At 39.4% G+C, this 14383-nt stretch overlaps 1 protein-coding gene and 1 long non-coding RNA gene across 8 annotated transcripts in view; one reads left to right on the forward strand and one right to left on the reverse strand.

The window, feature by feature from the left end:
* Positions 1 to 14383, forward strand: part of LOC132669867 (uncharacterized) — a 171358-nt gene that overhangs the window by 78851 nt on the left and 78124 nt on the right. The gene's annotated exons all lie outside the window — the stretch shown is intronic.
* Positions 9693 to 14383, reverse strand: part of FERMT2 (FERM domain containing kindlin 2) — an 84549-nt gene continuing 79858 nt past the window's right edge. For 4 of the 6 annotated variants that reach the window (XM_060619867.3, XM_060619868.3, XM_060619869.3 and 1 more), the window contains 4 exons: positions 14336 to 14356; positions 13584 to 13708; positions 12796 to 12937; positions 9693 to 10967 (listed from right to left, as the gene is read on the reverse strand). In XM_060619867.3, coding sequence (XP_060475850.1) covers positions 10794 to 10967; positions 12796 to 12937; positions 13584 to 13708; positions 14336 to 14356 — 462 coding nt within the window. In that variant the 3' untranslated portion in view covers positions 9693 to 10793. The remainder of the gene's footprint in view (positions 10968 to 12795; positions 12938 to 13583; positions 13709 to 14335; positions 14357 to 14383) is intronic. The other 2 variants (XM_060619870.3, XM_060619872.3) reach the window with 1 other exon arrangement.

A 14383-nucleotide genomic window follows, 5' to 3' on the forward strand; every position in this document is an offset into this window, starting at 1 on the left:
AGAACAATAACACAGATGATCCTGAAATCTTGTTTTCTTGTTTGTTTGTTTTTTGAATTTGTATTCTTTGTTTCTTTTGAGGACACCTGTCTCTGGGATGTTTTGCTTGGGCTAGTATTTAAATTGGCTCCGTTTTCTACTTCAAAACAGCTAGTGGTAGGGAGAGAAGTCTAAGTTTTTTGGACCTAAAAATAGCAAAATAAATAATCCCCAGCTGGCTAATACAAAAAGCAAGCATATAACCATATTCAATCTCAGGCCTGAGGTACGTAAGATTCCCTCTGAGTTTCTTCCCTTAGCAACTTTCACCTCCATGTTTTCACATTGCTAAAGGCTAATCCTTTTCTGTGTAGCTGGAATTCTCTCCCTCATTCATTAGAGGAATATTTCATAGGCCCTGGGAGGTAAGACTGAGCACTGCCCTTGTAGTTCTAGGGCTGGGAGATACTTGGAAAATAATAAGTAGCTTGTGGGGACCCAGGGACCTCCCCTGGAGGTCATGAGTATGGGCCTTGTCTGATGGGAAGGGCTCCACTGGTCTCTCTTTCTTGCTTTAAATAGTGTTGGTTATAGTGTTTGCTTGTTGGTGTCATTTTTCTTTAGAGGACCTAAATGGAATTCGCCAGAAGGAGCTGGCTTTAAAGACTTAGTTGTGGTGAGAATGTTTCCAAATCCCTTACGGAAGTTTCTCTGAGCACCGCAATATATTTTGTTTCAGAAAAGCAGATTTAGGCACATCTGCTCAGGGTCGAAGTTCTCCGCACACCCCTCACCGTGTTGCCGAGATTCCCACGCTTCAGCAGTCTTGCCGGATGGGGGTAACTTCTCTCCTTCCTTTCAGACCTCCCCTGAGGACGTGCTCACGTGCTCATGTCTGTTTCTGGCCCTCCCCGTTCCTCATCCCCAAATGTAAGGAGCATCTTTTAAAATGGAAATTGGCCTTCCCATGGGTGTTCCATGACATCTTGTTCTTGGAAGCTTCAATATGTTAAACTCCTTTATCTTATACTTTTGTAAAACTTTTTTTGTTGCTTTCTCATCTTTGTTCCTCCACTGCTTTTCAATAATATAAGAATTGATGCTAATTAAAGTTATAGCCGACCCTTCACACTTCTGTCTTTCCTCTAGATGATTTTCAGTAGCTTGCTTGTCTCCGTCACATTCTGGCTTCCCTGTCTGTACTTTTGAAACGGTTGGCTTAATTTAGCTTCACTTGAATAATTCAAACACATACTAAATTACTTCACAGGATCTGTCTGTTTAAGTATTTTAATCAGTTGCTTTTTCTAAAAAAAAAAAAAAAAAAAAAAAAAATCACTCTTTGAGGGACAAAATATTCAGGGATTAAATATTTTAAAAAAGTTTAGCGATTAAGTATTTTCACACATATTTATTGAGCACCTACTGCTTCCTCATGTTAAGATTGGCATTTTCTCACTGCCCTTCCAACCCTCCTGCCTTCTTGCCCTCCCCCTGTACTTCTTTCCACATCCTTCAAGCCCCATCCGCTGTGGTCCCCGTCAGGCAGTTTTCTGGGGCTGCTCTGGCCCCCAGCGTTCTGTGACCCGTGAGCACTTATCACCTCCATTGCTCCCTTGGCAGTTAGTCACAAATGGCCATGTGGCACATACCAGACTTCTCATGTAAATGTGCCATCTTGCATGATTATCAGAGTCTTTTCATCTCTGGGCCCTTAATATACGATTCTTCTTCTGAGTGCTCAAGATATTAGATTTATTAAACAGGTAATAGCTCCTTGCCTTCTACTTCTCCATCTTCAGCTTTGGCAACGCACTTTGTTTTTCACCTCTCCAGAAACGTGTCTTCCTTTTTCTCAAAAGAATAGCCAACCATGAATCAGCTTTACCTGCCTCACTGAGGAGCACATCTGAATGTGCAGATCTCAGAACAAAATGAACTGACTGGCCTCCCGGGATTTTTGACCTCTTACTTAGAGACAGAACTCAATGAATTATGTGCCAAACAGTTATTATACACATCTCTCCCTCCCACCCCCTTTTAAAAATAGTTGCCTAACAGATTGCAAAAGACTATGCCCTGGGCTTTTATGGAGCACAGCTCTTAGCATAATTTCTTAGAATATAAATCAAGGGCAAGGTTTATAATCAAATCTCGTAGGTTTAGAAGTCATTTTTTGTTTAGAGATCAACATGGTTTGATCTCAAGCAGTTCTTGGGACTAGAGGAAACAATGTTAATTCATGTTGTTTGCCTTAAAAAAAAAAAAAAGCAAACAAAACTAGAAGATCTTCATTCCACAGATTTGTCTTGACCAGTGACAATTAAAGAAAACATCTGTCCAGTTCCCTCTTTAAAGATCTTCATAGGAGGAATTCTGGGCATGTGTCAAGTCAAGTTGACACTGTAGACCTCCATCTACGGTACAGCAAGGTCTGGACAGGGCATCACACGGAACTCAGTTCCAGCTTCCCGCTAAGAGTAAGTAGAAAGTATTTGCTCTTCGTTATGTGGTTGCTTTCAACAAAATTTATGAGAAAGCAAAAGGAAGTTTCTAAGCTCCCACCAGATGCCAAATACTTGGAGCACTGAAATGAGACTAACGCCCAATCAAAAAAGAAAGATAACACATTTAGGACAAGACAGCAGGGCCTCTTTTGAGAATACCTGAAACTGAAGCTTTTGCAAAATTTATGTGAAGACATAGGCTGATTATAGAAAATTATTTCTTGAGTTGGAGATTTAGGAATAAAAGTCAAACCTGAGATGACCTCAAAACAGGCTGTTTGCTGTCTATTCTGTGCTCTTGTTAAGTGGGTTTCTTTCCTGTTGAGGCTATTTTTGAAGAGCTAGCTTCCTTTTCCCCATCTTTGCTACAGATCAACTGGTCCTGTCCACCCCAGAACAAATGGTGGCTTTTCAAAATGTCCCCTTGTAGGAAAACATATATGTAGGTCTCGCTTAGTCCGTGATACTACATGCCTTTCCCTTTCTCACTGAAGCTGCCCTGAAATAGCTTTCCTGATTTTTTCAGAAAAGCCTTCTGACCGTTTTACCTACCTGTAATCACTCCTTATCTGGTACTTTCTGTATGAACGAGGGGCATTTTCAAAACAAACAAATCAAAATAGACTCCAGGCATTTTCGAGATTGTTCTGCTCTGTAGCAATGGTTCTTATCTACATTTCCCATCCCGTTGACTTCATGTTCATACATTTATAAGGCACTCTCAAATCATGAAAGCCTAATTTCTGGAGAATCAACATCTCATTCAGAATTCCTCTCTCATAGAGTCAGCCTCTATAGAAGCGCTTTCTCAAGTACAGGGACTTCTTCTATACTAATCCAGGCAGTGAGAGAAGGTATCCGTAAGTTCCTTGGCTCCTCTGCTATGACCCAGATGGTTTAATACGATTTGGGTTGACATCTTCACAACTGCTTATGAGTAATGACACTGTCATGCCTATACTGACCAGAGCCTTGAGCTTAAAGTTGATTATCTAGTTGAGCTGATAGATCTGTTCTTCTCTTCTTACCCAGGCCCTCTTGTGACTAACCCCGCACATTTACAGAATAATGGTGTGGCCTGTGAGCATGAAACAGAGCAAAGCCAGCTGGACCACAAGGGGACTGAACCTCTGACCCTGGGCTCATTAGCTCCATTCTTAAACTAGGGCAGCCAAATAGCCAATTAGCGATTCACTTGGCAGCAGGGGCCAGACTCATGTGCTGATCTAGTCCAGACCCAGGAAAGTACACCAAAAGCAGTGGCAGCTTTTCAGTGGTTAAGAGCAAGACCCCCGTATTCCCATTAGGTCACAGTGATTTTTCGTGTCACGCTGAACTTTAGAACCCACCAACAATCTATCTTTTAAAAATGCAGCTTTTACTCTCCAATACAAGAGGAAAATATTTGCCACTTCCTTTTGTGTGTGTGTGTGTGTGTGTGTGTGTGTGTGTGTGTTTCAGTAATCTTGCACATTTTTTCAACTTAAATCATACTGTGTGTTCTGCAGCGAAACTTTTGGTTCAGCACTGGGTTGAGATTCATCCACGTTGTTTGTGTATTGGAACTTATTCACTGCTATTTTGATTCCATTTTACAGCTGTCTTAGAATTTATTCTACTCTGATGGACATTTGATTGTTTCTAGGGTTTTGTTATCATAAGTAGTTCTGCTATGCACTAATTCCTGTGCGTGTCTCCTGATATGTACACGCAAGACTTTCTCTCCAGGGTATGTACATACCTAGGATGGGATTGCAAGGTCATAGGATATACGTTTAATTTTATCAGATGATGTCAAAGTATTTCTGAAGTGTTTGGTTCCGATTTATACTCAAATCAATAATAAGTATTCTAGTGGTTCCACGTCCCAGCCAATACCAACCGTTGTCAGACTTTGAAAATTTTGCTAATCTGGTACATGTGAAACTACATTTTAAATGTATTTAAAAGTTGTATTTTTCTCCCATTTTCTAGAATACTAGTGAAATTGAGCAGTTTTTGTAGACTTGCCATTCAGTTTTCCTCTTTCAAGAAGTACCCATTCCAGTGTTTTGTCCGTTTTTCTTTTGGCTTCATCACTGAGCAGCCGTGTATTTCTGTTTTAGATGGTAACCCTCTGTCCATGATGTGTTACAAATACCTTCTCCCAATTTGATTTGCCTTTTTACATTTTATATCTTTATAGTTCTCATTTTGATACAGTTAGCTTGTACTTCTTGGTGCCTTGTTCATACACAAACTCTTTTCTCAGTGTCACATAAGTATGCTCTCTACTGTCATCTTTTAAAAGTTTTACAGTTTTTCTTTGACATTTAAGTCTGCAATTCATTTGGAATGGATTTGGACACTCTGTACACGTACGAGGTAGTGCTCCAAATTCCTTTGTTTCATAGAGATAATCAGCAGCACCATTCATGGGGAAATCCTATTTCATGCTGATCTGCAAGACTGGCTCTCAGAAAGCCAGTTTCCATACGTGTGCAAGTTTGTTCCTAGAGTCTCTGTTTGGACTCTGGTTATTTCACTCACCCCGGAGCCAACACTACACTGCGAGTCCAGTGTGATGTGACCTCTTGCCATCCAGTGAGGTTTGTCCCCTCTTCGCCTGTTGGTTGTTAGGAGTGTTTTGGCTATTGGCCCTTTGCTCTTCTGGATTAGAAGAAATGTGTTTTCCGAATGTTCCTTCGAAGAGCTAACTGAATTTATAATTAGGCAAGGCAGACAGAAATAAGGTTTAAATGGTCTGCTCAGTAAACCTGAGAGTAAATGTGTTTACCTGAATTTTATTCTGGTCATAAAAATAAAATTCACAAAATTTAGATTTGACATGAGAATTTGTGCTCATAAAAAGTGTTTTCTTTATCATTCAGTATCTACAAACCATATTAATACAGGTATGTTAAATTTGTTTGGTTGGTTGTGCTGTTTTTATCATAAATTTAATTAACATTGGACTTGGACCACTTCCCTGAGCAGTAATACAGATAATGCCTGGCCAATGAAGCCACATGAGACTATAATTAGATTCCGTGAGATAATGGTCTCAAATTATTTTAAGTGCTTATATTTTTTAGCAATATGTAGGCCTGTGCCCAAATATCAAAAGGGAAACTCAACTAGGAGTTGAGCGTATGCGTACTGGTAACTGTTTAATAAAGGAATAGAGGATTTTCATGTACACATTCAGCCTGGGAAACTTTGTATTGTTTATTAAATAAAGCAGAGAAAGCCAGAGAAGAATCAGCACAGTGGGAAATAAGGTCACCAGATAAGGCTTTTTTTGCTACTCTGTTTCCTGTTCTGGGTGGCTCTGCAGTCCACTCTGAGAATTTCATTCCTTTTACTCAGATTGAAAATTTCCCATTTCCTGTCACTCTCTACCACCTCCCCCATTCTTGAGCTGCCAAACCGAAGCCGTTCAAAGAGATGAAGACGCAGTTAATTTGTTGAAGAGCCCGGGGCTTTCGGTAAACAACTTCTTCCTGGATATTACTGTGTAGAGATGACTGGACCTTTATCAGCAGATTAAGAATTGACCGAATTATTATCGTACCACGTCTCTTAGGTCTGTGCCCACACGGCACAGCTCGTCCTTGCCACTGCAGTGCCGGAGAGCCGCAAAAAGAGGGAATGGCTGCAATAGCTGCACAAACGTTTGGGGAGGTGGGTGTGACAGGATTTTTTTTTTTTGGAACAAAGCAGAGCACGGATGGCAGTTAGCAGCGTTATGCGTGCAGGAAAGGCTTCAGTAAGGATTAGTGATGATGCTGTCACAAAGGGCTGAATTCAGAAAGCCCTGTTCTCTTAGGAATTCTCAAAGCAGTGAAGATGTTACCATGTTTTAAGTGATTATTTAAAACCAGCAGCAGACCTTGTCAAAAGTCTATAGGGTAGAAACGGTTCTGAAAGGTATGGGATAGGACTGCATCTTAGAGGATCAGAACCAATTTTGTGTTACAAAACCTAACATTTCACTGGGAAAGTACTATAATCAGTGTAGGTATAGTGTTGAGTACTTTAAACATTTGTCTTTAACTGTGTGTGGGATTTCTTCCAGATAAATTAAAGGTCAGAAACCCAGGTTGGTCTGATCCCATCACATCAGCAACTGGTAATGAATTAAAAGCACCTTAATAAGGCTTTTTTTTTTTTTTTTGAAGCGTGGTTGACACACGATGCTGTCTTAGCTTCAGGTGTACAACACGGTGACTTGGCAAGTCTATACATTATGCTGTGCTCACCACAGTGTAGCTGCTGTCACCATGCAGTGCTGTTTCGGTACCACCGACTGTGGTCCCTATGCCACACCCTTTATCCTCGTGTCTCACTGCATAACCGGAAGCCTGTCTCTCCTACTCTCCTTCACCCATTTTGCCCATCCCTCACCCGCCTCCCCTCTGGCAGCCATCAGTTTGTTCTCTGTATTTATGGGTCTGTTTCTGCTTGTTTATTCATTTCCTTTGTTTTTTAGAGTCCACATGTGAGTGAAATCATATGGTATTTGTCTTTCTCTGACTTCATTTAGCATTATACTCTGTAGGTCCGTCCATGCTGTCACAAAAGCCAAGATGTCATCCCTTTTTATGGCTCAGTGATACTCCTGTGTGTGTGTGTGTGTGTGTGTGTGTGTGTGTGTGTCTACTGCATGTTCTTCATCCATTCATCTATGGATGGACACTTCGGTTGCTTCCACAGCTTGGCTGTTGTAAGTAATGATGCAATAAACATAAAGGTCAAAATTGTTTTAGAATATTGTTTTTATTTTCTTTGGGTAAGTACCCAGTAGTGGGATTACTGGATCATATGGGATTTCTATTTTAAAATTTTGGAGGAACCTCCATATTGTTTTCCACAGCAGCTGCGCTAGTTTGCATTCCCACCAATAGTGTGCGAGAGTTCCTTTTTCTCCATATCCTCACCAACACTTGTTTCTTGTATTTTTGAATCTAGCCATTCTGACAGGTGTGAAGTGGTATCTCATTGTGGTTTTGATTTGTAAAGTCTTTTAACATAAAAAAAAGAACAAAAACTACGTTAAACATAAAAACGTACAATCTGCCACAAGGTTGCTTTTTTGTCTAAGAGCAGAACCGCCAAGAGACTTTCCTTCTACAAAGTTTGTGTCTCTAGTAATGTGTTAATTAATGACCATCCTTTCATAATGTGTGTGTGTGTGTGTGTGTGTATATATATATATATTCAAATCACCACATGTCCACTTTAAATACCTTACAGCTCTGTCAGCTTTACCTTGGTAAAGCTGAAAAAACTAACTTCATGTCTCTAGGTCCCTGACCTTTTTAGTTCAAGGTTATGTAAAAAATAATCTGTACCAAGTTAAAATTACTGATTAACTACATCATCGGCAGGTCTCTAACTTGCTGATTTAGGAGAAATGGAGTTGGAAGAGAGCTTGGTAGTTCTCCTGTCCCCAGTGCCTTCATGTTTACATGAAACTAAGCCACACAGCAGAAACCTAAAACTGTGTCTCTGGAAACCCTGGCCACTGTTGTTTTCACGGACTGATGTCATTTCTGTAGTGGGACTACTACCAATGGAGTTCCTCAAGATTTGTGAAGTGTTTAACCCTACTGGGTAGGAAGGAAATCTGGGTCCCACTTCTAGCTCTGCCTTCACACTAATTAATTATAGCTGGGAGACTGTGAACAGGTCCCTTGGCCTCTCATCTAGAAAATGAGGATGGGTTGTGTGATTCTTTAGAAGAGACTGTGTATATGGAAGTATTTAGCATGTCTCCTCACGTAACTGGTGTGCAAGAACTGTTTGTTTCCTTCATACTGAATCATGCTGATGCTGTTAAGAATTCTAAGTTGTATTAATTCCTTGATTTCCAAAATAGCCATCATTATATTCAATGAACAAATATGTGTTAACTGATCCTAGGTAGAAACGATGAGGCTCAGACCCAGTCCTTAAGGGAGTAGCTTATTATTATGGGCAATAATAATGATGATTGCTCTTAAGTTCCAAAAAGGACCAAATTTAGTGGCTGTTCACGAGTAAGAAAATTTTTGGCTGCAAGGAAACTTAGAAGTGTTTATTGAAGAGAGAACCCTGGAGCTCTTTCTAAAATTTCTAAAACCCCAGAAAGATGGGATCTCAACAGGTGGGAGACTGGAAGAAAGTCTGTGGAACGTCATGGAGATGGGTGAGTGTAAAGTGTGTCCAGAGAAGGTGGGCCACCCAATTTGGGATGAAGGCTGTTGGAAGATGAGAAAAATGCGGGCTGGGATACAGACCATAGGAGACCTCTTAGCACCTGCCTGGGGACTTTGGCTGTTATACTGTAATCAACCAAGGTCATCAGGGTGGCATGTAGCCAGTGCTGTGCTGGGACTGAATTAATGTCAAAATTGCCAGTATGGCAAGTGGGGCAAAACCGAGACAGAAAAATCAGCCATCAGGAGAGAGGCTATTCTCACTTGCACAGAGGCCTTAAGACTCTAAGGGACTTGAGTATGCCTTCGTCTAAATCTACTTCAGGGCTTTTACCAAGTGACTATACAAGTTGGTGACCTGTATTTAAGATGAGAAAAGGAGATACATTATTTAAATGTTGTTTTAATGGGAAGAAGCCCTTATATTTGGAACAAGGATTGTTATGACCTGGCCTTAGAGTACAAAGAAAAGCCATGGAGAAGGTGATAGGAGCTTTGCTTCTAGAGGCCATGGCATCCTGGCAGGCCCAGGACAAAGACCTGAATTCAGGTGTCCATGATAGCAGTGACAAAAGATTGCCTGAGGGAAAAACCAACCAGACTTAGCCTGATTAAATGCAACAGATAAAGGGAAAAAGTCCAGGACTGAAGTTTTGCACCTGAATGATATAATTAGCATTAACACCAGGGAGCAGATTCATACATGTGAGTTGTGGTCTTTTAGACCAGGAGTTATTTTGCCATTTAAAACAAATTCTGCCCGAGGCAACAATGTCTGTTCATTTGTCATATTTCTGTTTATACAATCTAATATTTAAATATTATGCGGTTCATTTTTAAGTAGTAGAACAAAAAATGGGGTGGAAGAATCTATCCTAGAGATTAAGTATCAACTATCTGGTGATACTCTGGATACCAGCAAGTTGTTCTAACACAAGATGTAGGCAAAGTTCTTCCCAAAGGCAAAAGTTCATTTCTACGGTTAATGCTATGGAAACAGTAAAAACACAAAGTACAAAAAGAAACATAAATAAAAGATTTTGCTTTTATTTAAAATAAAATGCATTTATACAGTCTTTAAACCATGGATTATTGGACAATACTGGTAATCCACCCCTCCCAGCCCCCTCTTGGGTTATGTGACCTAGGAATTTTGACTATAGCACCAATGCCGACTGTAACAGCGCAAAAGACAAGAACATGGCCAGTCCAGGCATTAGAGTTAAGGACATTGTGGCAAATCATGACTATAATGAAGTCATTCTTAATTTAGCAGATATGAAAACTGCACATTAATTATATTTTTAAAAGCATTTAATTAATGCAAAGATGCTACATCTAAGACATTTGCTAGTTGTGAGTTTTTTTAAAAAACTGTACAATTTATAAAATTTGTGTTTGTACATTAGTTACACAAAATGCATACTTCATAGACCTTTACTTCATATTGTAATGCAAAAGTTGCATTATTTTAGGCAGACAGTGAATATGCTGGTGAATACTAAAAGTGTTGTAATACAACAGGGTGTGAAAGTCAAAACACAAGACAATATACATACATGCTTATTCAAGGACAAAAACAAACCAAGCATAAGGGACTGATAGCATTTTCCTTCAAGGTCAAACAATAACATTATTGAATATCAGGCATCTTCCACAGGCCTGATTTGGGGATGGGAGTGAGGGATGGGGAATCAATAGCTACCAGAAAGTAGGCATTTTTAAAACACATGATCAAATTAAACATACATTAAAACACATGCATTAAACATGATAAATAGACTTCATATAGTTTAAGCCCTGGATAGCTTTAAAATAGATGGCTTGAGTTTCTTAGTTTGGCTAGCTTAAATCAGTGATGTTTTGTTCCTGACTTGCCCACTACTTTCCTTTTCAATTCCTGGCCCTAAGGAATGTGTGCCATATTCATGTCCATATATTGTATCATGATAGCAGATTAATAGTCGTGCTTGTTAGTGCACATATTAACTGGTCTGGTAAGGCAAAAAAGTTTTCATGATAAAATGATAAATTTCAAGCTTACTTTATTAAGCAGCATATAACAAACAACAGCTTTCAAAGTTAAATATTGTTATGGCCATGGAGTTTCATTACACAACATTTCTATTCACACCCAGCCACTGGTAAGTTTGTAGAACATCTCTTCATCTAAACTCTCATTTTGGTCTTTCGCACGCGTTGAGAGAAATATGTAGCCACCAATGAATTCGTGAACCACTTTGCAATCTACTTCGGTACATATGAAGGACAATCGTACTTCATCTGCAAACTCTACCGTGACCTGGAACAAAGACAAAGAACTGTCAGTCTCGGTAAAACTCCACATGGTTAGGCACAAGTGACGCTACTGTGCTATTTAATGTCTGCCCTATGACAAGACTATTTGTCGACCCTCAATTTTTTTTTAATCCTAAACTAATAATGCCTTCAGTTCCAAAAGAATACAAGTTGACTAGCCCCTCCCCGACTCCTTTTTAGTTTTCATGTTCTGAAAAGGAAGACTGAATGCAAAGGGTTTAGGTCATTATGTTCCCAAATGGTCTCTGGTGATTCAATTAATGAGAATGTCTCTCTTCAAGGCCTGAGAGAAAACCTACTTCCTGCATTTAATATTTGCTTCAGATACTTAACCTTTAGGTATCATGTTTGAATACAGTAACAACCCCTCTTATCCATGGGGAATATATTTCAGGACCTTAAGTGGATGCCTGAAACCATGGATAGTACTGAACCCTACATACACTATGCTTTTCTTTCCTTTACAGATATACCTATGATAAAGTTTAATTTGTAAGTTAGATACTGTAAGAGATTAACAATAACAGAATTATAACAATATACTATAACCAAGTTATGGGAACATGGTCTCTCTCTCAACATACCTTATTGTACTGTACTCACCCCTGTGATAATGAGAAATGACAAAATGCCTATATGACGCAAGGAAGGTAAATGACATAGGTGCTGTGACATAGTGTTAGGCTCCTACAATATATCAGGAGGAGGATGGGTTATCTGCTTCTGGATCAAGGTTAACCACAGAAAAGTAACCTATTATTCGATGCAGTAATAGGAAGTGCTACAATAAACCCAATGTCCCTAAAACACACAGTTTATCAGTAAAAGATTGTTTAAATGATACTTATGTACTTCAAGTCTGGGGGCAGCATGATATACAGTAGTAGCTGTGCCAGGTTTTAGAGCCCCTGAGCATCTGACTTTGGATCCTGATTCTGTGACTAAGTGTGTGGTCATAGCAATCATGGCCCACGGGCCTCTACATGTGAGTGTCCTCATTTGTAAAGTAGGGACAATCCAACTATCCCGCACAAGGCTGTGGTGAGATTTAGAAATAGGGGACAGATACAAAAACATCTAGCATCATGACTGGCACAGAGTAGGCATTCAATAAACAGCAGCTGCTACTAGGAGTGAAAGGGATTTAGCATTACAGGAAAACAATCTTCTAAGCAGATCATTATATTCTTAGAGTTCTAATAACTGGGCTAGTTATGAACTAGGCAAGTTTAAGTGGGAAATGAATAACCAACCATGTTTTATACTTTACTTTAAGAGGTAATGGTACAATCTATAGAATTTGTAAGTCTTTTAATTCTTAAGTTTTAGAAGGGCTATATATATATTTAAAAATTTTCTTTCTTGAAGTTTATTCATTTTTGAGAGCAAGGGGCAGAGAGAGAAGGGGTCACAGAATCTGAAGCAGGCTCCAGGCTCTGAGCTGTCAGCACAGAGCCCAACGTGGGGCTTGAACTGGTGAACTGTGAGATCATGACCTAAGCCGAAGTCGGACACTTAACCGACTAAGCCACCCAGGTGCCCCAGAAGGGCTATATATTAATTCAAGTAACATTGTTATAGCTTACTATTTTATTTTATTTTATTTATTTATTTATTGAGTGAGTGAGTGTGCGCATGAGCAGGGTAGGGGCAGGAAGGGAGAGAGTGAATCCCAAGCAGACTGTGTGCTAACACTGCACAGCCCAATGCAGGACCTTCGTCTCACAAACCTTGAGATCATGACCTGGGCCAAAACCATGAGTCGGATGCTTTAACTGACTGAACCACCCAGGTGCCCACCCCTAGCTTACCATTTTTATTTCCCAGTTCACATTCCACTGTTTCATGTTACTGAAACGCCATGTTTTGATTGCATCTCCTGTGCTGGCATCCATCCTAATCAGTCTGTTATATGCAATTCCAATAAGTTCTTCTTTTTTTCCTCCTTGGAACCTATAGTATTAAAACATAATAAATGTTTAAAAACACGTTGGGGGTGGGAGGAATGTTGCTCTGTTTTTCTTTTTTTTTTTAATAGAGGGTGCAAGTGAAGTGAGGGGCAGAAAAAGAGAAGTGGGGCTCACCCGATGCAGGACTCAAACTCACAAACTGTGAGATCATGACCCGAGTCAAAGTTGAATGCTTAACCAACTGAGTCCCTGTTTTTAAGATGTGCTCTTTAACTCTCAAAAAAGTGATATTCTTATATAAGTAAAAATAGAAATGCTATCATTTTGAGTTTTTTGGGGGGAGAGAGAGAATGCACAAGTGGGGGCAAGGGGCAGAGGGAGAGAAAATCTTAAGCAGGCTTCATGCTGAGCGTGGAGCCCGATGCCGGGCTCGATCCCATAATCCTGGGACCATGACCTGAGCCGAAATTAAGAGCTAGACACTCAACTGACTGAGCCACCCAGGCAGCCCAATCATTTTGAATTTTTAAAGTAAAAATTACAAGAATAGAAAATACATTTCAATATTCTTTACTGTAAAATTGCTTAATGGATCTCAGCAGGTACTTTAAATGTTTAATTGAAATAGATTAAGTAAAAACATACACATTAAGATTTATACATAGATGTTTAGTAGCAGAACCACTGACCTTGCAATAAAGTGTGTGATGCCAAATTCTGGTAATGACTGCCATGCTTGAATAAATCTCATCTTGGCTTCAATTAGACTCATCTGAGCTACATTCTGGTGGGCCTCCAAGATTCTTGCTGTTATCTAAACATGATTAAACATCACCTTTACCATCAGACAATATTCTTTCATTGCAGGAGCAAAACAAAAGTAACCAACTGTGCCCCACCCCACAATTACCTCTAAGAGTTGGAATTAGGAAATTTCTGAAGCCACATTTAGGAATTTTAGTTAAATAATGACTCTTCAAAATAAACCTTGATGTATTTCTTTTTGATTTCAGTTTCCATATATCCAGAAACAAAAAGTACTTTCAGGAGTAATAACTGCCACTCCCAAAACATATTCCAAGGAGACACACATATTTTGCTTTTATAAAACGATATGTTCTAATCCTGTACATGACAGGTTTTAAATTTAGCACCAAAACACAATATCAGAATGAGTACCTGCAATATAAATTCGTAGTGGACTATTTATTAGCACCTTTAATACTTGAAACCACCATAAAGATTTTTTTAATTTCTAAAGGTATCATTAGGAAAGTTAACTTTTAAATTATACTCACATTGGGATGACTACTCCCACAAAGAGTGGAAATCCATGAAGGCGATGGGGTGGGGGGGTGGGGTGGGGGAATTGTAGCTAGGGCTTTAAATATTTTATGTATTTATTTTCTTTCCTTTTCTTTTTTAAATATGGAGAACTTACCAAATCTCTTATATAGCCTGGCTGTAGATGGCAATGCGAGGAAAGAAA

Source organism: Panthera onca, chromosome B3 (genome assembly GCF_046562875.1).
Source record: "Panthera onca isolate mPanOnc1 chromosome B3, mPanOnc1 haplotype 2, whole genome shotgun sequence".
Lineage (NCBI taxonomy): Eukaryota > Metazoa > Chordata > Mammalia > Carnivora > Felidae > Panthera > Panthera onca.